This window comes from Ovis aries, chromosome 19 (assembly GCF_016772045.2).
Source record: "Ovis aries strain OAR_USU_Benz2616 breed Rambouillet chromosome 19, ARS-UI_Ramb_v3.0, whole genome shotgun sequence".
In the NCBI taxonomy this organism is placed as follows: domain Eukaryota; kingdom Metazoa; phylum Chordata; class Mammalia; order Artiodactyla; family Bovidae; genus Ovis; species Ovis aries.
This window is the reverse complement of record NC_056072.1, coordinates 57,708,766-57,731,364: the sequence shown is the minus strand read 5'-3', so window position 1 is coordinate 57,731,364 and position 22,599 is coordinate 57,708,766. Positions and strand designations below refer to the sequence as shown.

At 56.5% G+C, this 22,599-nt stretch overlaps 1 protein-coding gene across 11 annotated transcripts in view; it reads left to right on the top strand.

The window, feature by feature from the left end:
- Positions 1-15,639, top strand: part of SLC6A6 (solute carrier family 6 member 6) — an 81,816-nt gene extending 66,177 nt beyond the window's left edge. For all 11 annotated transcript variants that reach the window (XM_042236439.2, XM_042236438.2, XM_027957819.3 and 8 more), the window contains 6 exons: positions 2,345-2,457; positions 6,246-6,383; positions 7,419-7,521; positions 8,096-8,196; positions 9,284-9,454; positions 11,755-15,639. In XM_042236439.2, coding sequence (XP_042092373.1) covers positions 2,345-2,457; positions 6,246-6,383; positions 7,419-7,521; positions 8,096-8,196; positions 9,284-9,454; positions 11,755-11,895 — 767 coding nt within the window. In that variant the 3' untranslated portion in view covers positions 11,896-15,639. The remainder of the gene's footprint in view (positions 1-2,344; positions 2,458-6,245; positions 6,384-7,418; positions 7,522-8,095; positions 8,197-9,283; positions 9,455-11,754) is intronic.
- Positions 15,640-22,599: the final 6,960 nt, after the last annotated feature.

The following is a 22,599-nucleotide window of genomic DNA, read 5'->3' as shown; positions in this document are numbered from 1 at the left end:
GAGGTGCCCCCTCCGGCCTCCCCATCCCACCCTGCACGTATGTGACGACCTCTGGCCCGTGGTATGTGAGCCTCTCAGAGCCCCAGGCCCCACTGCCCCCCACCTCGGCCCCCTCCTACACCTGGTGCCGCAGGGCAGTCCTGGAAAGCCCACGCTTTGGTCCCACGCTCCTCTGTCCTGTCCTGGGCCCCAGATCAGACCTTTAGACAGAGTGTTCCTTCCCTGGGAGCCCCCAGAGGCAGGGCCAGAGACTGAGGGACACAGGAGGTAGCTGCAGAAATGAAGACGCCATGCCCATGTGGGAGTTTGGCAGAGTGACCGAGGGGAGACAGTTGACACCCCCTTTGCAAATGGCTTTTCTTCAGCTGAGGGCTTACCAACCAATTCTGATTGGAGGGGAATGGCCAGGAGCGCGGAGGGAGTTCAGCGGTGGGAGGTAATCTGTCGGTTTATGAAACAGATCCTTCTCTGCGGACAGCTAGGTACCGTAACCTACGTCTTCACCGTCAAGCTAAGTGGTGTCTTATTCCCGTCCACTTCAAAGACCTTGTCGTTTATTCCCCACGGTGATGTCTGAACAGCCGACACATCAAGGGTGATTATGTCGCTAATAAGCATTTTAACAAGTGCCATATTGAGCGAAGTGCATTGGAACAAGATAATTATTTAGCCACGAGGAGCGCACATTACGAAGGAGGCGTAGCGTGGGCGTCTCTGCTGCCCCAGGGGCTCCGGCGGCTGCCGCGTCCCCTGCCCTCTCTCTTCAGTCCCCTTGCTTTCCGAGAAGGATGCTCACACCCTCTCCCTGAGGCTGGCTCGAGAAAGGCAACGCACTGAAATACAGAAGTAGCTGTCAGAAGCTTCAGGGCCTAGCGGTCGGGCGGGGGTGGGCTGGGGTGGGGGCCCCATTTTACATCTGTCTCTCTGCGGCTGGGTTGACCCCTCCCAGTGCCGCCTACAGTCAGGCTGGAGCTGACGTGGGGGTCTCAGGGAGCCCCAGCCTCATGGAGACGAGGGTACTACTGCAGCTAGGGCTTTGGGGTCGGGACGAGTGCCCTTGCACCCCTCCTGGGTTTTCCACCATCGCCTCCAAGGACACGGTCACAGTCACGGTTGGACTTTGCTCACATCGGGGCGGACTCCGGACATACAGGGACTCGCCCTCGCTGCCACGCGTGTGCTCAGCGCCGTGCGATGTGGTTTCTGGCTGCAGTTCGTTTCAAAGTTGTTTTTTGTTTTTCTTTCTTAGACCATTCATTTTGTTCCCGACCCCTGTTTTACTGTTTTAAATATCCTGTCCTCCAGCCCTGTTTGTTTCACATTTCTTGACTTTTTTTTTTTTTAGTTGTGGATTTTACTTTATATTTTTTCTTTAGCCCAAGCCCTTCTCTCTTTTGCGGCCCCCAACCCTCTGGGAGACCCACAGGTCTCAGTCACAACTCAGCCCTTCCCCTGGTTGTCTTCTCTCAGGCCCAGCTGGAGGTGGGAGGGGACGTTTGCAATTGGAGGCACCCCCCAGAGCTGGTGGGAATTCTCCCTGAGAATATGTCAGAGCACCCCCTGGAGACCAGAGCCCTTTGCCAAGGAAGTGGCCCCAGCACCCGATAATCTGAGCAGGAGAAGCCTCCTTGGGGTTGACTTACGGGAGCCTGCCCCCGACCCCTGCAGGGAGACTGCCCCCTGAGGGCGCGTGGTGATGTGGAGAGAGGAGGTGCTGGGCGGAGGACTGCACAGCAGCCAGGGGGCTGCCCGCCTGGGGTCTTACCCTGCTCACCCTCCCCCAGCTTTGGGCCTCAGCTGTCATGGTGCTCAGGTGGGTGCACAGATGCACCCCGGAGACACGTGGGCCCCACAGGGCGTGGTTCCAGGTTCTTTTTTCTGGCCACGCGGTCATTGTTTCAGTGGAAAGCTTTTCTCTGCAAACCGGGATTGGTGGTCAGATAACCGGAGCACTCCCTGGTCTTGCTTCCTTCCAGCAAATGTTGGTGCGGGTCTCTGGTTTTGGGGGAGGGGGAGCCCCTCCTTTCCCCAGCTGGCAGACCGAGTCCCAGCTCGGTCCCATCTGCCACTCCCATAACCGGTGTCCGCTCAGAGCCTGGGGCCTGAGGGGGCCAGCAGTGCTGCTGTGTAGGAGACAGATGCTAAAACGGGCCCCCGCCTGAGCCCCGGCGCATCCCATCCCGAATGAGAACAGGCCTGGTCTCTCACCCCAGGCGGGCCCCTGCATCGGGGACTGGGGAGACCCGTCCCGGACCCCGAGTGTCTCGTATGGCTCCGGGGCTCGGGGCAGCTCAGGCACTGATGACCCCCTCTCCCCGCCCCCCCCCATCTTCTCTCCCCTTAGGTCCTGGCCTGGCCTTCATCGCCTACCCAAAAGCCGTGACAATGATGCCGCTGCCCACATTTTGGTCCATCCTTTTTTTCATTATGCTTCTCTTGCTTGGACTGGATAGCCAGGTATGTGCAGAGCGAGGGGATGGTCCCCAGGCAGGTCTGCCCCTGGGCGAGGGAGGAAAGGCCCCCCCAGAAACCTGGTTCTGGCAGAGCCTCCCTCTGTGCTGTGATGAGCTGGTGGCAACCCCCAACACACACACACACACACACACACACAGTCACACACAGCCCACAGCAGCTGCAGCCAGCGAGGGTTCCTGGACCCCGGGGGAGGGAACAGCCCAGGGGGGCAGCAGGATGTCATCTGCGCCAAAGCTTGAGCCTTTGACCTCAGCGGGGAAGAGAGAGACAGTCTTGGGTGTGGGCCCAGGGGTACAAGGAGAAGGGCGAGACCATAGTTGGTGGCACGCGCCGCGGAGCACAGAGCCCCCGGGAAGGCCCCAGCAGGACCCAGCACACAGGCCGTTCAGGCAGGCGGCCGACACGGCTGTCCGGGGCGTGAGCGGCCACTGACAGTCCTGAGCGCAGCCACAGAAGCTGGAACCGGGCTGTGCTCACCACCTCCTGGGGCACGTGGATCAGCGAGCTTGGCCCCCACAGGGAAACCGAGCCCCCAGAGCCTCGCTTAACCCCCCCACCCTCCCCACACAAGCAGGACCCCCCGCTACCCTGTCGTCATTCCCTGCGCCTCTTAACCCCCATGTCCCAGCCCTCCAGGGCTTAAGCCTCCCCCTCCCCGGGGTGTGTCCGCGTGTGTCAGCCGGGGCTGCGTCTGCCTTTGGAGTAACTCAGTTCCCAGGCCCACTTGCCCCCACAATGTTGCTTTGTTGAACACGTTTCTTCCACCCTTGCCTCAGTTTCCTCATCCGGTAAATGGGTACGATTGTATCTTTGTTGCCTTAGGTGAAACGCCAGGCGCACTTCCTGATTGGAAGCAGTAAGTGGTACCCAGAGGACGTTAGAGCGAGCCCCTGGGACACCTTTCCCTGGAAATAGGAGGGGGCAATTAGGGTGTGCAGGGCAGACTAGTCCTGTGCCCAGGGCCACCCAAGGGCCTCCATCTGAAGTCAGTCACTGACAGGCAGCCTCGTGTGCCAGCTGGGGGTCCAGATGCCTCACAAAAGTCTGGTCAGCTGGGGCCCTGCGATCAGTAGGGGCTCTACCCCTTCAGGAGAGAGCCTTGCCCACCGTCCATCTCCCAGGCAGCGGCCTCGAAGCCAGTGAACAGATGGGCCCCTGGGGACTCAGGACCTGGGAGGTGAGAAGTCTCAGAAGGTCAGGCAAAGGAGAGAGGGTGGTCCGCGAGCAAGGTCCAGAGCAGAGCGGAGGGTTTGCCAGAAAGAAGACTAGGATTAGCAGAGAAGACTGAAGGAAAACATTTGGGAGACGGGAAACAAAAATAACTTGAGCAGTTGTTGATGAACTGAGCTGTGTAAACAGCGAGAGGGCCCCATCCATCAGCCCTGGTTAATGAGCTTGGCCTTCAGAGGCCCCCAGAAGCCAGCTTTTATAACCTCTTCCAGAGCTCTCAGCAAAACCCAAAAAGAGAAGACGGAAAGAGGTTAATAAATTAAAAAGCAGGCCATCTCCAGACGGGCCTCTCGGGCTCTGGAAGGGGCCCGGGTGGTTATTCATTAGATTTCCCCTGGGAGGCAGGTGGGGCCTGGTGGAGGCTGTGTGCCTCGGAGCCGGGCCCCCACGGCCCTTCACTTCGGGAAGCCTGAAGCTCTCCAGGGCAGCGTCGCCCTGAGCAAGCTCTCCTGGTTCAGAGCATGGAGCTCGCAGCACCAAACGACCTGCCTAATTGACGCATCAGGACTGGGTGTGGTGGGATTTGAGCCCTGGGATCCCTCTGCTGCACCTGTGTGAACCTGGGAACGTGGGGGAAGGTTTTACAGTCACACCACCACCAGCCACGATAAGGGCCTGCCCTGTGAGGTGTCCACTGGGACCAGGCTCCACGGGCCACGTGTGGGAAATCCTATAACGCAAAATTGACCCTCTTAGCCATGTTTGAGGGCTTCCCCAGCGGCTCAGAGGGAAAGAACCTACCTGCAAAGGAGGAGACGCTGGTTTGATCCCCGCGTCAGGAAGATTGTCTGAAGAAGGGAATGGCAAACCCCTCCAGTGTCCTTGCCTGGAAAAATCCCACTGGACAGAGGAGGCTGGCGGGCTACAGTCCATAGGGTCGCAAAGAGTCAGACACGACTGAGCGACTGAGACCCATTTGTAAGTGCTTGTTCAGTGCATTAAAGACACTCACGTCATCGTAGCCGTCACCAGCATCATCTCCAGAGCTTTCTCATCTTTCCAAACAGAAAGTCTGTCCCCACCAAAACCCCCCTTTCCTCCGGCTGCCACCTGGCTTTTCAGCATCAGCAGGATGCGCTCACTTTCCAGCGAAGGAAGCGGTGGAGGCTCTGAGAAGATGGGCTGTGGCGCTATTATCTGAGTCAGGTCTGGAGAGGCTGGCGGAGGGGGCATGGTGCCCCCAGGGCCGCAGCAAACTCGGCCAGAGGGGCTGGTGCTGGTATTGGCCCTGACTCTCAGCGACCCGGGATCTGCCTGTCTTTGATTTTCAAATCTCAAAAAGGGAAAGAACCTCTGTCTCTGACTCCTTTGCAAGGTTAACGTCAGAGCTGCTGGTCTGCTCTAGATCACTGGCAGTTTAGACTCCGCACCGCTTGGGTCTGAGCACCTGCCCCCTGTTCTCTTGGGACCCCTTCCAAGAGCTTCTCGGTCATCGTTTCTCTGAACTCCCGGCCCCTTTGAGCTCATGGGAGGGACCTGCTGCCGTGTGTGTGTTCCCTGATTCTCCTGTGATGCTTCCCAGAGAAGCCAATGGTTGGCCGTGTCTTGCAGGAAGGCTGTGGGAGCAAACCTCCCAGTGTCTGTCCCAGAGGAAAGAGCCGACGGGTTGAGGTTTTAGCTTTTGGATGTCGCGTGGACTCCGATGACCTCAGAGGGCGTGTTGGCTGGCTGAGCCGTTTGGCTGTGGCCATTCCAGCTAAAATGTGTCAGCGTGCCCTTTCACCCCAAACTGCACCTCTGGACTAGTGTGCTGCGGATGGCGGTGCCTACAGACAGACATGGTCCTGCCCAGGTCGGCCGCCACGGGAGCTGGAATCGGTCTGCGGGGCACCTTCACTTGAGGTCGTGAAGCCACTAAGATCCTTGCGATACGTATCCAGGGGATGGGGTTAGTGCCCCCGTCTGAGAGCCGAGGCGGCTCCATGAACTGGTGTGGAACGTTCCCCAGCCCAGGATAAATTGTTAGGGGCAACGATGGGAAGGTTTAGAAAGACCGAGGGTCACCCTCGAAGGTTACCTATGGACTGGCCTTTCTATCACCTTTGGGAGCCCAGGGATGAGTTCCGGGAATCGTAGGCAGCATTGGACTCACGCACATAGGCCTGTGGGCGTGCATGCAACGTGTGCGAAATCCTCCCGTGGGGCCCACGGTCCCCACAGGGTTAAAGAGCACCAAGTGTCTTCAATCTGGGAACTGAAGCCCAGGCCTGCCTGGGTCACCACCCACAGCTCACGTGCTGCTGTGTACCTGGCCCGGCTGGGTGCCCAAGGCCCAGAAATAGGAGTGCACCACCTCTGCTTCCAGGAAAACCCAGACGCAAGCAGGAGGTTGCCTGCGTTGACACACCGGCCAGCAAGTGTGCCGGGCGGAGGGGCCTCAGGGGCGTGGACTATCTGGAGAGCCGTGCAGGGCCCACTAGGCCTGGCCCGAGGGGCGGGACTCAGCACGCTGAGCCCCTCCACGGCGCGGACGCGACCCCACCCCTCTCTGAGCCAAGGGGTTGCTGGCCTGCTGCTCACGGCTCTCCTTCCCTCCCCAGTTTGTGGAAGTGGAAGGACAGATCACGTCTTTGGTTGATCTGCACCCGTCTTTGCTAAGGAAGGGCTTTCATCGAGAGATCTTCATCGCCTCCATATGCTGCGTCAGCTACCTTCTGGGGCTGATCATGGTGACCGAGGTAGGTGGCTCCCGCCTGGCATGAGGGGACCACCCCCGCCCCCGGGAGGGCCCTAGGTGCTCTGTGTGTTTCCCAGGTCAGTTCAAGGCCACACCGCCCCCCTGTGCCCCCCTACCCAGTGGCTGGATGAGAGGGCCCGGCCGACTGAGGTCTTCTCTCCTTTGGGGGTCCCATCCCACCCAGGGGCAGCAGGAGGTGACTCACGACCTCGCTCTCCAGCCAGACGCCCCTCCCCACTTCCATGTTACCCTGGCCACACCGTGGCCACCTGCCGCCCTCCTGCCCTCCTCGTCCTGAGAAGGGAAGGGGCGCTCCAGCTGAAATCCCCTTTGACGGCAGCTCCATCCCCACCGCTGTGGGCAGTGGCCCTTCTCGGGCCAGTCTGCAGGGGAGCCGAGCGTATGAGCCTAGCCTGGGCCGTGGGCTCATCTCCCCAGCTCTCACCACCCATCTCTCCTTCCTCTCCAGCACAGGGTTGCGTTCGACCCCCAGATCAGGATTTCACGTCCCCAGTCTTCCTTCCCGGAACTCAAAATAAATGCATTTCTCGAAGGGTCTGTAAGAAACACCCCCTGAAAGGCAGATCACAGGTTCACACACCGAGCAGCTCAGTCTCGCTGAAATCTTCTCTGTTGGCCACCGAGGGTTTTAAGCCCCTCTGTTGGAAACAGGCTTCAGCAAACCCGTTCGTTTTTGTGCTAGGAAAGACATGTTTTGCTTTCGTTTCTTTCTGTGTGTGGCTTTTTAAATTAAGTTTTTACTTTTTGAATTAAATTAAATTTGTCATGCCTGGAAAATCCCATAGATGGAGGAGCCTGGTAGGCTACAGTCTATGGGGTCGCAAAGAGTCAGACACGACTGAGCGACTTCACTTTCTAATCATCTTTTAACACAGTTATTTGGTCCTCATGGCCTCTGCCCAATTTCCACCCCTGACCCTGGGCTTTCTGTTTCTTGTTGACGGACCAGAACTCTTTATATATGGAGGGACTTAGAGGCCAAATAGCAAATTCTTCTCTGGCTTTCTCTTTGCAGGGTGGCATGTACGTGTTTCAGCTCTTTGACTACTACGCAGCTAGTGGTGTCTGCCTTTTGTGGGTGGCGTTCTTTGAATGTTTTGCTATTGCCTGGATATATGGTGAGTAGAGACATTTGCCTACTTTTCTCAAGTCTCCCCTTCGGGCTTCTTTCTTTAGAAGCTCCAGAAACAGAATTCTCGTGGGAATTTCATTTTGAGTCAAACACAAAGGCCGTTCCCTGCCTGGACCCTTCTTCTCCAGGCTCCCCTTTCACCACAACTATGAACATAGCCACCTGGAAGCTTCTCCCCAGGCTGAAGGTTCAAGCTGTGACCTTGACACACACAGAGCTTGGCCTTGCAGGGGTCTGTCTTTGATGAACCACCCCTGAGGTCCAGGAATGGTCCATTCCGACCTTCTCGAGTCCTTGGGATGGCCACAGCAGGCTTTGGGACCCTGCCTGAGGTGGCCGGTATCTACCCAGTGACCCGTGAATTTCAGATCCTTTCAGATACATGCGTGCCAGGTCTGTGTGGTGTGGAGGTACACACACCTGGGTGAGGCCCTGGAGACACCCCCTCCTCCTCACCCCACCCCGGCCCCACGGCCCTTGAGCCCCTGCTGTGGGGTTCCCAGGGCGGATGCCACGTCTGGGACGCCGGATCACCGTCCGTCCGCCTCTGACTCTTGCAGGCAGCGATAACTTCTACGATGGGATTGAGGACATGATTGGCTACCGGCCGGGGCCCTGGATGAAGTACTGCTGGGCCGTGGTCACCCCGCTTCTCTGTACCGTGAGTGTCCTTCCACGTGGCCGTGGGCAGCTGTCCCTACCCCAGGGCTTGATGGTTTCACCCACCCGCCCGTTGGGAACTCGGCGTCAGCTCAGTGCTGGCCTCCGACAAACCCGTGTCAGCAGGGCCTCGGGGCAGGGGTCGGGCTGCCGCTGTCCGCTCAGACCACGGGGAGCTCAGAGGGTAGACTGTCCCCCCTGTTTAGGAACCGGGTGCCGGGGGATCCCCCGGGGATCTCTGCCTCCAGGCCACTGTGTCCCTTTTTGTGGGGCCCCTGTGTCCCCATTTGTTAAGCAGGCCGACCGACGTGGGGCTGAGAAGCAGTGGCCGCGTAGGCCGCCACTTTACCCCTGGGAGTGGCTGTGCCTTTTCTCACCTGAGCTGCAGACTGCCCCCCCCAAAATGCCAGCCGCTGTAGCAGCCAGCGGGCTTCCCAGATGGCACCAGTGGTAAAGAACCCACCTGCCGACGCAGGAGATGTAAGAGACATGGGTTCGATTTTCCCCTGGGTCGAGAAAGTCCCCTGGAGGAGGGCACAGCCACCCACTCCAGCATCCTTGCCTGGAGACTCCCCGTGGACAGAGGAGCCTGGCGGGCTGCGGCCCGTGGAGCTGCACAGAGTCGGGTGCAAGTGAAGCGACTTGGCACCTGGGCACACGGGCATGTCTGCGGTTCATCGTAAGGGCACCCTGAGGGTCCTGCCCAGCTCCGCCCGGGTGGTCAGGGGCACAGCAGGAGTTCTCTCTACCACTCGAGCCACGTGGGCAGCCGGGATGCAGAGAAGATGCGGGAAGGCGGTCCCGTGGGCAAGAGCAGCCTGCCCAGAGGTCCCAGGGGGTGCGGGGTGAGGGGCTAAGACACTGGGAGGAACCGGGGGAGCCGGAGCATGGCCATGCAGGAGGGGCAGTGGGCAGGGGGCCGGGCATTGCTGGCCAGAGGAGTGGCTCGCGTCCGGAAGGCCCTGGGGAGCGGCAGGGGGTTCTGAGCAGGGCAGCCGCTCCATCAGCAGAGGCGGAAGAGTGTAGGCCCCTCGGGTGGGCCCCACCCTGGCCCCAGAAGCCCCTGACAACCGCTTGTCTCCCCACAGGGATGTTTTATCTTCTCTCTCGTCAAGTATGTGCCCCTGACCTACAACAAAGTCTACAGGTACCCCACCTGGGCCATCGGGCTGGGCTGGTGCCTGGCCCTGTCCTCCATGGTGTGCATCCCGTTGGCCATGATCATCCGCCTCAGCCAGACCGAAGGGCCGTTCCTCGTGGTAAGCACCCGGGGCCGCCCAGCCTGGGGGATCTGGGCCGGGGGCAGGATGCTGAAGGCCAGCCAGCTGGCAGTTTGCTATGTGACCTGGGGCGCCGCGCTGGCCCTCTCTGAGCCCCAGGCCCCTCTCTGGCCCTGCGGCGTGGCTGGCGCTGTGGGCAGGAGATCGCATGGTGGGAAGATGGGGCGGCAGCGCCTTTGGGGGCAAGGCGGCGGGCCAGGGGCAGCGGCTTCAGATGCCAAGATGAGAGCCAGGGCTTCACCCCAGAGCAGGGGGGCCAGGCTGTTTCTGAGACAGGAGCTGGGGGAGGGCTGAGCCCAGCCCACGCTGGTGTCCCCCTTCCCAGACCGGCGGCCCCAATTGCTGCCAGACCCTTGGAGAGAAGCCACCTCTGCACCACTCAGAAGCTCTGGCTCCAGGGTCTCTGCCCCCACGGGTCTCCCCCCCCAATCCCCTGCCCACCCCCCGGACCCTGCCGCCATCCTCTCTGAAATTCCTCCAACAGTCCTGGAGACTGCAGGCCCTGGCTCTTTCCAAGAAATCCTTTTCTTAGACTTTCCCTTAACCTTTGGGCTTGGGCTGGCTCCAGGACGGCACTGTTTTGTTCTGGGCTGTTTTTATTGTTATTCTCTTAAAAATCTGGAGCCAGGATGTCCGGGGGCCCTGGCTCCCTCCTGGGTTGGGCAGTTTCCTTGTGGGCAGGGGACTGGTTGTGGGGGGAGATGTCGTTGGTTGGGGGTTGGTGGTGGTGGGGGGAGGGGCCAGGCCTTCCCGAGACAGAGGAAGTAGGCAGGGGTGTGCCAGGGAGGAAGCCGTGCGGCTGGGGTCTGTCTGGGCCAGGAAAGCCTCTGGGGTGTTCCTGCCGCACTGGGTCCATTGTGTTTCCTCAGAGGCCACAAGGAAGGACCCCAGGATTCAGCCAGAATGCTGAATAGCCCTCTCATTTATCAAAGCACCGACATAATGTGCCTGGGACAGATCCAGCCCCTCCCCCAGGAACTTCCAGGAATTCCTCTTGCCACCCAGAGGCTGAAGGGTTAATTGGCTGAGTTGGATGGCAGTGCCCAGTGCTCAGCGCTCATAGCTGCCCCAAGAGATCACTGCCTTCTGTCCCTTGGAAGTCTAATTTTAAAATCCTGCTCCATCTCAAGTTTAGAGGTTGGGCAGAGTGGGGTTGGTGTCGGGGAGGAATTCAAGACCACCCCCCGGGTCACATCCGATCCTCACCCCCCAGACCCAACTTGACAGTTCCCCGAAGTCCCCTCCTCTGAAGGCAGCCGGCCTCCACCCACCTGTGTTGGCCTCCAGTCTGGCTCCTCCCAGGCTCAGGCAGCCGCCCCAGCTGGGGTATGGGGGGACTGGGGGCAAGGGCTCGGGCACCATCCCAGGAAGTGGTCAGGCTCCCAGTTCTGGCGTGCCCCCCACCCCGGGTTATCAAGGAGATGTGGGCCTCGGCTTGCCAGATCTTGTGGTTTTTAAAGAACAGGTGGAAATTTGGACTTTCAAACGAAATATTGTAGCTTTTACCAAGGAGCTCTTGAGCCTTGATATAAACCTGCAGTGAACGTGGGTGCCGAGACAGGGTTTCCTGTTAACTGCTGCTTCCTCGTGAAGCCTCTGAGTGGCCACCGGCAGGAGGTGGGCTGGGTGGCGGGAGCCCTAGGTCAAGTCTCAGCTCTGCTTTGGTTTCCTGGGTGCCCTGAGAGGGGCTTTTTTTTCCCCTCACCCATCCCGTGACCAGGAAACCTGGGGAAGGACCAGCTGCCCTGCGCCGAGCGGTGGTCCAGCCTCTGGCCTCTCTGATGGGCAGGGCAGCGCAGACACAGGCAGCGTGGTCCCCAGGCCCCCAGCGGGGACGCGGAGAGGGAAGGACCTGTAGCTTGTGGAGATGGGGGAGTTTGGGAAGGTTGGGAGCCATGGGAAGCTCAAGAGAGTCATCCAGCCTCGGGCATCCGAACTGCAAAACCTCAGCTGCTTCGCAAATCAGGGAGATAGCAGGGACAAGAATCCCAAGGAGGCGCATTTCAGCTCTATGGGGGAAAGAGTGTGGAGGCATGAGTCCGCTGGTGCTCAGGTGTGTAAAGCAGGACTTGGCCAAGAAAGCTACCCGCCGGGAGCTCTGCCCTCGTTCAGGGCCTGGGGCACCTTGGTTCAAGGCCCCTGTTTGCCAGCGGATGAAAAATGGGAGGTGCAGAGAGGGCAGGGGTTTGGCGAAGGTCACACAGCCCACTGGCAGGAGGTGAAGAGGGAAACCGCAGGGCCTGACCCATCGGCCCACACCTGCCCCCTTCCTTCTCCAGAGACTCAAGTACCTGCTGACCCCGAGGGAACCCAACCGCTGGGCCGTGGAGCGCGAGGGGGCCATGCCCTACAGCTCCCGCACAGCCGTCAACAGCACGCTCAGGAAACCCACCCACATCATCGTGGAGACCATGATGTGAGCTCTCTCCGGCGGACAGGCTGCTCTCCTGCTGTTTACTAACATTAGATTCTCGTAGGACCAGGTTTACAGAGCTTTATATTTGCACTAGGGTTTTTGTTTATTTTTTCAATTGTCACAGAAAATGTCACTCTGTGTGTGTGTGTGTGTGTGTGTGTGAGCGTGTGCACGTGTGCGTGTGTGGTGTTGTGTGTATGTGTATTTCCTTTTGATTTGGGGATGTTTTGTACAAAAAAAACCAAACCCACGGGCAGCTGTCCGGGGCAAGGCAGAACTTTCATACGGAATTAGATGTATTTTATGGGGACTTGGTAAATTTTCTTTGTATTTTTTTTTACATGTAACTATGTACACACATAGAGATTTTCAAACACTTTCACCACTTGAATAGCTCTTGCCAGCAATAGATCTCATTTTTAAAAGCAATCCTTTGGTGCTTGTGCAGCTGGGAGAAGGTTCTGCCTCCCACCCCCCACCAGAGCACTGGGTGGAATTTTAAAGGTGTCGTACCTGCAGTCCTGGTTCAAGTGAAGCAAACAGCTATCTGGCCAGACCCTGGGGGGCTGGAGAGAGGAAGGCACCTTGTGACGCTTATCTTAGCCAACAAGAGAGATGCCCAAACCGTAAACCAACCCCTCAAGTAAAGGGACTCAGAGTCCACCGAGGAGGCCCAGTGACGAAAGTCTGATAAAAGGGAGGGTCCCTTTTATTTCAGGATTGAGGGTGGATAGTCAGGGCGAGAGGGAGAGGCATCCTTCCCTGGGGTGTCCCCTGGAGTGAGTGGAGGCTGGCCCCGTAGGAGCTGGGGGTCTTAAGGCTCCGGACCTCACACGGATGGGTCTGTTGCCTTAGAAGGGGGCTCCTGTCAGCTTCCGGCCGACCCCGCAGCTGGCATCTCTCGAAGCTGCCTGTAGGAGAAGCATGGTGTATTTGGTGAGGGGCGAGGGGTGAGCCAGCGGACCAAAGGATGTGCGCCCAAGTGCCCGGATGGGGCCCAGTGTCAGGGAAGGGGATGCTCCTCCCCGCCTCTCTCCACCCTCAGCTTGTCCTCGTCTCCCAGAGGCTCTTGTTGAAGACCCCAGCCAGGGGCCACCCTGGCGCCTAGCAGGGAGTGCCAGGAGCAAGCTGTCACTGGGGCGAGGTGCTCCCCAAACTCTCCTGCAAGCTCAGGCACGGGTGCAGCCCACGCAGGTCACGTGGGAGCTGAGGTAGCGCTAAGGTAGCGCTTTCACCTCCTCCCCTGCAGAAGCCAGGGTCAGGCGTGCAGTAGGTGGGGACTGCAGGCAGAGGCTGAGTCAGGGCAGGCACCCTCCAATGGGCGCCCCTCTCTGAACCAGGACGGAAGGCACCCCACCTTTAGAATCCCGCCCAGCTCGCATCTGGACCTAAACTGTGCCATTTAAACAGACACTTCCAAGCCCAGAGTCTAAAGTAAACCCAAACGGCATCGTGCACGAAGGGCAGTGACGCCTTGGGGGCTGTGGAGCGCATGGTCCAGCTCAGCGTTCAGAGCAGGGGCTCTGTGAGTCCTGGGACCCCCCCTCCCCAAGCCCGGGCAGGGGTGGGGCCTCAGGTGTCACCCTCCCAGGCGGCAGGGGGGACTCTGAGCCTCCCATCTTTGGCGTGTGGTCGCAGTCCCCTGTCTCCACGGCGTATACTCTGCCGAACAGCGCCCCATCCTCTTCCAAACCGTCGGCGAGTCTGCGTTCCCATCTCGCTGTGTGTTTATGGTTGCCACTGTGTCTGAGTCGAGGGTGGTGTTTTTGTTTTTTCCCAGTTTTATCGAGTAGCAATGTGACCTATTCTCCTTTGTCTTATGGAACTTTAGTAAACTAACCACTGTCAGTGACTGGGGACAGGTCACGTGCAGGGGCTCGGGGGTCCTCGGACCCCGGCGAAAGGCCACAGCGTTTCGGGATGGTTGGCAAATCGCAACATTCTGGAAAAGGCCTGAAAAAGGCCCCTTCTTCCACGATTCCCAGACCAAATTCTAGACCAAAGACACACGCAGACCAAGTCCCCAGGCCCCGCCTGGAAGGAAGGTCAGCCACTCTCCCAAACTGGGTCCAGGGCGCCTGGCCCCAGTCGCGAGCCTCCTGCCTGACCCCCTAGCTCCTGTGTATCCATAGAACTCAGCTCTGTGAGTACCTTTGTAATGAGGTGTGCCTCTGATGTCTCCGCATAAAGGAAACTTGTCATTGGAGCTCATGAGTCTGGTTTGCCTGTCTCTGGGCAGCCCGCCCCCGAAACCTCCGCCCGCGCTCTGCCTGGGACGGAATTCTGATGTTTGCAGCCAGATCTGGAAGGGAGGCAAGAGGGAGGCTTAAAGGAAGTTTCTAGGGGTGCAGAAATGGGGACGGGCCCCAGGACAGTCTCACCTGGGGAGATGCTCCACGGAGCTGGGCCTGCCTGGGCCCTGTTCATCGCTGCAGCCCCCAGTGATGGTGAGGCTTCCTGGGTCCCCCAGTCAGCGCCCTCATTGGCAAAGGGGCACGTTCGCCTTGAAGACCAAAGACCAGCCTTATGGCAAAGGGCATGCTCTGTGCCCGGAGTCCGGGGACCCTGTGAGCGTCCTCAGGGGCCGGCTGGACCCCAAGCTGCAGTTCAGTGGGACAGGCAGCCCCGGCCCCCCTGGCCCCCAAACCCAGCAGGCCTCTGGGAGCCAGGCGTTGGGAGGCTGGGATGCAGGAGACGGCGGGATCTAGCCTGAGGCCACATGGGACATTCGCAGCCATCACAGAGCAGCCTCAGATGGTTTCTGGGCCCTGGGCAGCTCCCTCTGCAAAGCCTCTGGCCCCACATTCTCACCCCAGGTCCCCAAGACGGTGGAGGAGGGCAGTGTAAGGGGAAAGGGGGTCCTACTCAGCCTGGCCCCATGTCCCCGGGTGCCACACAGCGGTCAGGGGCCCAGCCAGCATCTCCCAGCCCTCCCCCCCTCACCATCCCTCCCCACCCCCAGGCCTCAGAGACTGGCCAGGAAAGAACCCAAGGGAACCCCCTCGAGGCGGCCAGAGGTCCCATCCAGCCCTCAGACCCAAGGCCAGGGGGGCCAGGCCGTCCGCGTGGACGCCGAGAATATCACTGTGCAAAAAACCCAACAAGCACAAAACGACACAGCTCAGGCATCAAAACTCGGAGAGGGGCGTGGACACCAGGTGCCAGGGAGCAGCCTCTGTCCCCGAGGGGCGCCCTCTCCAGGGGTGTCGCTGCAGACACGTTCTGCTGTGTTCCCTGGGCAGGGGGCTGCTGAAGCATCTTATGTATGTGACTTCAAATTGAGATGTCTGCTTCATTGTGTGTTTTTTTTTTTTTAACCCAATTAATTTTCAAATCCCTAGCAACTGTGACTGTATTTAGCACAAGAGAAAGCTGAGAACGTGGGTCCTTGCCTCCTTCCAGAAATGTCTGGTTCATCAGGACTTTTTTTGAAACTTCAAACTATTTTTAAGATATTTTAAACTTTTGTAAAAGAAAAAAATATATAGCAAGCAACAAGAGACTCTTCTGAGGAGCATTTGTATTTGAATAAGATCCTTGGTGTGTAATTCAGTCTCGCTGTATACAAGCTTTTGTGTATCAATGTTTTCTGATACGAATCCCTGTATTTTGCAGGGTGTTTCTTTTCCTCTTTGGCTTTTTAGATAACTATGTATATCAATATTTTAAATTCATCTTTGCTTTTTTTTTTAGAGGAGTTTGTAATCACCTTTAACATGAAAATAAAATTTCCTTTTAAAATCCGAAACGTGTGGGTTCCATTCTGACACAGCCGTTTCTCTTTATGTTTAGCAAGCTCTTTACCATTTACAGAGGGCTTTCAGCCCTGCCCCGGGGACATTCCTCAGAGCGGGGTGTTATTCTCTCAGGTTGGAGACACTGAGGTGAATGTTCTGGAGTCCCAGCTCTGGTTGGAAAAGAATTTCCAGGCACGGAGTATTTCAGAAAGGAGTGGGTTTATTGAGAACAGATAGCAGAGATAATGAAGGCAACAGACCAAGAAGAGCCGAGGCAAGGTTAGCAGCCAGTTCTTATAGTCTCAAGACAGAAAATTCCTGCTGGAAGGCTGGCATTAGGTGATTAGTTGGGGCTTCCCTGTGGCTCAGACGGTACAGACTGCCTGCGATGCAGAAGACGTGGGTTCGATCCCTGGGTTGGGAAGATCCCCTGGAGGAGGGCAGGGCTACCCACTCCAGGATTCCTGCCTGGGGCATCCCATGGATGCAGGACCCTGGCGAGCTATGGTCCATGGGGTCACAGAAGAGTCGGACACGACTGAGCAACAAACACTTCAGAGCAACCTAGGCTGAGTGCCAGGGTGAGCGTTTCTGCCTAGTCTGCAGTCAGGAGGCCCTGCTGGTGATTCCCAGGGGGCTTTTGGCAATCGTGATGGAAGGGCTCCGCCCGCCTCGGAGGGGACCTTGGTTCTGGGCTCTGCTTCTGTGGCCGTGGGGCGAGACTCTGCAGTAGAGTGAAGAGGGGACAGTTTGCCTCAGGGCGCAGGAGTCCCTCAAAGTGTGGGCAGTGGAACTCGAGCCCCCGAATCCCTGGTCGGCTTCGGCGGCTTCTAATAATAGGACTCGGACAATCACCCGGGCCCAGGGGGTTCATCTGATCGAAAGCGCCGCGGGCCCACCGGAGGTGCTGCCCACCACGCGCCGACACCAGGCACCCCCCGGCACTAACACCCTGGGGGTCGGGCTCTGATCGCCAAGGCCCGGGGACGCTGAACGTGGGGCGGCTGTGAGAGACCAGCCCCGCCGGGACGGGGCCACGGACACTGGGCCCTCAGAAGGGACAGCCGTCAGGACCCCGAGGCCAGGGTTGGTGTTGCCACGGTTGGCCTCCGGAACTGTGAGCCCAGCCCGGCTGGCTGCTCTGGGGTCACGGGGCAGGGGGACATCTGGGGCGGCATTCACGCCCACTGGCCCAGCCGCCTTTCTGAGTGTGCGAGGTCAGGGGGCTTGAGGGGTCTTTCCCCCATTCCCGAGACCAAAACAAAAAGTGAAACCCAAAAAACAACGCCTCTGCCTAACTCCTGACACAGACAACGCTGGAGTAAAACCTCGCTCCCCGCCCCTTCCGGGCACCGAACCACGTGGCCGTGTTCGAGTCCTGGTCCATCCCTGACTACCTGTGTAAACTCTGTAACCTCTCCGCTTCCAGCACCCCTTTCTGCTCCTGGCATGACGATGCAGCCACCTCCAAGGCCGCTGGGAGAATCTGGAAGGGAATTTTTTTTTTTTCTTTAGGTGGCTCAGTGGTATGGTAACGAGTCCATCTGCAATGCAGGAGACAGAGGTTCCATCCCTGGGTGGGGAAGATCCCCTGGAGGAGGAAATGGCAACCCACTCCAGGATTCTTGCCTGGGAAATCCCACGGACAGAGGTGTCGCTAGAGAGCTGGACACTTGGCGACTAAACAACAACTCGTTAATCTGCAGCGCTCGGTTAGTTTCAGGTGTAAAGTGACGTGATTCAGTTATCTGCACACGCGCTTGCTGTTTCTGATTCTTTCCCACTGTAGCTTATTACAAGATACTGAGTACGGTTCCCCGTGCTATGCAATGAGTTAGTCATTCAGGCGTGTCCCACTCTCTACGACCCCACAGACTATAGCCCGCCAGGTTCCTCTGTCCAGGGAATTCTCCAGGCAAGAATGCTGGAGTGGGAAGCCGTTCCCTTCTCCAGTTTTACATAGTAAGTCCTTGTTGTTTATTTTATGTATCTGTGTGTGTGTTAATCTCAAACTCCTAATGCGTCGCCTCATCCCCTTTGGTAACCATAACTGCGTTTTCTATGTCTGTGAGTCTATTTTTGTTCTGTAAATAAGTTCATTGGTATTCTCTTTCTTTATTCCACAGATAAGTGATATCATACGCTATTTGTCTTTCTCTAATCTCTAGGTCCGTCCACATTGTTGCCAATGATATTATTTCATTCTTTTTATGGAAGGTTCCCTTTTCTCCGCACACTCTCCAGCATTTCTTATTTGCAGACTTTAAAAAAACAAAACAAAACTTTTGGGGGAGTCTTAGTTGCATCCTGTGGGATCTTTCTTTGCGGCACGTGGGCTCCAGAGCCTGCAGGCTGGGTGCTTGGCGGTACACAGGCATGGCAGTTGAGGCCCGTGGGGTCCACGTGGCACACGCCCAGCAGTTGCCTGGTTGCACAGGCTCTGGAGTCGCGTGGGCTCGGATGCCCCGTGGCCTGCGGGGTCCTAGTTCCCCGATCGGGGGTGGAACCTGCATTCGCTGCATTGCCAGGCAGAGTCTCAGTCGCTGAACCACCAGGGAAGTCCGTAGACTTTTGAACGATGGCCATCTTGATGGGGATAAGGTGATATACCTCATTGGAGTTTTGATTTGCATTTCTGTCTGACAGTTAAGGATGTTGAACATCTTTTCATATACCTGTTGACCACCGGTTTCTCTTCTTTGGAGAAATAACTATGTTTTCTGCTAAGACTGATTGGATGTTTTGGGGTTTTTTTTCCCCCATATGAGCTGTTTGTATATTTTTGAAATTAATTAATTAATTCTTTGTCAGTCACATCGTTTGCAAATATTTTCTCCCAGTCCATAGGTTATCTTTGTTTACAATTTCCTTTGCCGTACAAAAGCTCTTAAGTTGGATTCACTCACTCACCAAGTTGCTTCAGTCGTGTCCAACTCTGTGCGACCCCAGAGACGGCAGCCCACCAGGCTCCCCCGTTAGGTCTCATTATTTATCTTCGTTTTTATCTCCATTACTCTAGGAGACGGATCCAAAAATGCCCTGCTGCAGTTTATGTCAGAGTGTCAGGCTGATGTTTTCCTCTAGGAGTTTTATAGTATATGGTCTTATTTCGAGGTCTTTACTCCATCTTGAGCTTATTTCCATATATGGTGTTAGAGAATGCCCTAGCTCTACGCGTTCTTGCCTCCTCTGTTGTGTGTTAGCTGACTGCAAGTGTGCGGGTTTATTTCTGAGCTTTCCATCCTGTCGCACTGAAGGCCATGTCTGTTTTCTGTGCCGCTGTTCCTGTGTTTTGAGACTGCAGCTTTGTAGAACAGCCTGAGGTCAAGGAGCTTGATTCCTCCCTCCCGCCCCGTCCTTTCTCAAGATCGCTCTGGCTAACTTTTGTGGGTCTTTTGTGTTTCTATACAAACTGGAAGAAAAAAAACTGTTGTTCTTGTTCTGTGAAAAACACCATTGGGAATTTGAGAGGGATTGCCCTAACTCTTTTGAACTGTGGTGTTGGAGAAAACTCTTGAGAGTCCCTTGGACTGCAAGGAGATCCAACCAGTCCATCCTAAAGGAGATCAGTTCTGGGTGTTCATTGGAAGGACTGATGTTGAAGCTGAAACTCCAATATTTTAGCCACTTGATGAGAAGAGATGACTCATTTGAAAAGACCCTGATGCTGGGAAAGATTGAGGGCAGGAGGAGAAGGGGGTGACAGAGGATGAGATGGTTGGATGGCATCACCGACTCAATGGACATGGGTTTGGGTGGACTCCAGGATTTGGTGATGGACAGGGAGGCCTGGTGTGCTGCGGTTCATGGGGTCACAAAGAGTCAGACAAGACTGAGCGACTGAACTGAACCGCCCTGCCTCTGCAGATTGCCCTGGGCGGCGTGGTCATCTTAACAAAACTGAGTCTTCCAGTCCGAGAACAAGGTAGACCTCCCCATCTGTTAGAAGCAACCTTGCAGAGCACTCAGACATGCTGGGCTCGCAGCCAGGCTGTAGGACCAGGGTCCCCTCTCCGTCTTGCTGGTCCAATCCACACCTCCTTCCCATCTCAGATGTTTCCCTCGCCTGTCCCCGCCCCCAGCACTAGGGAGAACCGCAGTGCCCTGAGCACGTCTGACCCCAGCTACGCCGGTCCAGCCACGCAAACGCACCTGGTGTGACCCAGGGCCTGCCTGCACCCCTCCCAGACACGGGGCTCACGCCATCCTGCGGAGCTGATGGCGGGACGGCACTTGCTCTGCCCACGCAGAGCCGTGGTTCCCCCAGCCAGGTCCATGCTGCCCCTGGGCTCCTCCTGCCCTGGAGGCCCGGAAGAGACTCAGGGGCATCCCTGGGTCCCCGCCCCCAGGCGAAAGGGGCTCCATACAGCAGACCCACTGCTCACCCGCGTCAGCGGCTTCCCCTGCACACAGGGTAAAATCCGTAGTCCCCAGCCAAGCCTCACTACTGGGCCCTGCGACCTCCAGCCCTGCACCCCTCCCTGGCCTGCTTTCTCTTCCTGGGCCCACCAGGCTCTGTCCACCTGGGGGTCTGGGGGTCCTTGCACTTGCTGTGTCCTCTGCCTGGACCCTGTTCCTCCAAATCTGAGCATAAATGTCACCTTCCTGCTCCCTGAGCTAAAACCCCCCTGGTCACTTTAGCCTTTGACCCTCTGTTGTCCCAGCCTCCAGGGCCTCCTGTCCCTCCTGGAATCATTAGTGGCCCACTCACTGGTTCACTGTCTTCCACGAGAATATAAGCCTCCCGCATGAACACAGGCCTTCGTCTGTCTCGTTTATGCTGTTGGCCCAGGCGGGAGAATGAAGTGGTGTGTGTGCGCTTAGCTGCCATCTGTGTCTGAGTCTTTGCGACCCCATGGACTGCAGCCCACCAGGCTCCTCTGTCCATAGGATTCTCCAGGCAAGAATACTGGAGTAGGTTGCCATGCCCGCCTCCAGGGCATCTTCCGGACCCAGGGATCGAACCCAGGTCTCCTGTGTCTCCTGCAATGCAGGCGGACTCCTCACCTGCTGAGCCACCAAGGAAGCCCAAGCACATTAACTACTTTTTGAGTTCACGAATTACTCAAGAGCAGATGAGCTGTGACAAGATCCAAAATAAAGATGACTCTTGCCAGGCTGGGATGTTCCTCCTTCGTTTTTTTCTTAAAGATGTTTTTTGGATGTGGACCATTTTTAAAGTCTTTACTGAGGTTGTTGCAATATTGTTTCTGTTTTATGTTTTGGTCGTTTGACTGTGAGCCCTGTGGGATCTTACCTCCACGGCCACGGACAGAGCTGGCAGACCCTACACTGGAAGACGAAGCCGTAACCGCCGGACCACCAAGTGGGTCCCTCTTATTTAAGTTGATGTATATTTAACTTCTATGCAGAGTACATCATGAGAAATGCTGGGCTGGAAGAAGCACAAGCTGGAATCAAGATTGCCGGGAGAAATATCAATAACCTCAGATATGCAGATGACACCACCCTTATGGCAGAAAGTGAAGAGGAACTAAAAGCCTCTTGATGAAAGAGGAGAGTGAAAAGTTGGCTTAAAGTTCAACATTCAGAAAACGAAGATCATGGCATCTGGTCCCATCACTTCATGAGAAATAGATGGGGAAACAGTGAAAACAGTGTCAGACTTTATTTTTTTGGGCTCCAAAATCACTGCAGATGGTGACTGCAGCCATGAAATTAAAACACGCTTTTTCCTTGGAAGGAAAGTTATGACCAACCTAGATAGCATATTCAAAAGCAGAGACATTACTTTGCCGACTAAGGTCCATCTAGTCAAGGCTATGGCTTTTCCTGTGGTCATGTATGGATGTGAGAGTTGGACTATGAAGAAGGCTGAGCACCAAAGAATTGATGCATTTGAACTGTGGTGTTGGAGAAGACTCTTGAGAGTCCCTTGGACTGCAAGGAGATCCAACCAGTCCATTCTGAGGGAGATCAGCCCTGGGATTTCTTTGGAGGGAATGATGCTAAAGCTGAAGCTCCAGTACTTTGGCCACCTCATGCGAAGAGTTGACTCATTGGAAAAGACCCTGATGCTGGGAGGGATTGGGGGCAGGAGGAGAAGGGGACGACCGAGGATGAGATGGCTGGATGGCATCACTGACACCATGGACGTGGGTCTGAGTGAACTCCGGGAGCTGGTGATGGACAGGGAGGCCTGGCGTGCTGCGATTCATGGGGTCGCAGAGAGTCGGGCACAACTGAGCGACTGAACTGAACAGAATATTTCACTTACAACGTTATGTGAGTTTCTGAGATACACCAGACTAATTCAGATATATACACAATAGATACAGGTATTCTTCTTTAGATTCGTGTCATTACAGGTTATTACATGATACTGAATGTAATTCCTAGAGTGATTTCCTAGAACACTGTTGAGTATCTGTTACATGTTCAGTGTTGGTGTTCGGTCGCTCAGTCAGGCCCGACTCTCTGTGACCCCACAGACTGCAGCACGCCAGGCTTCCCTGTCCTTCACTATCTCCCAGAGTTTGCTCAAACTCAAGTCCATTGAGTCGGTGATGCCATCCAACCATCTCATCCTCTGTTGTCCCCTTCTCCTCCTGCTTCAATCTTTCCCAGCATTAGGGTCTTTTCCAATGAGTTGCTTCTTTGCATCAGGTGGCCAAAGGGTGGGAGCTTCAACTTCAGCATCAATCCTTCCAGTGAATATTCAGGGTTGATCTCCTTGCAATCCAAGGGACTCTCAAGAGTCTTCTCCAACACCACAGTTCAAAAGCATCAATTCTTCAACGCTCAGCCTTCTTCACAGTCCAACTCTCACATCCATACATGACCACAGGAAAAACCATAGCCTTGACTAGATGGACCTTAGTCAGCAAAGCAATGCCTCTGCTTTTGAATATGCTATCTAGGTTGGTCATAACTTTTCTTCCAAGGAGTAAACGTGTTTTAATTTCATGGCTGTAATCACCATCTGCAGTGATTTTGGAGCCCAAAAAATA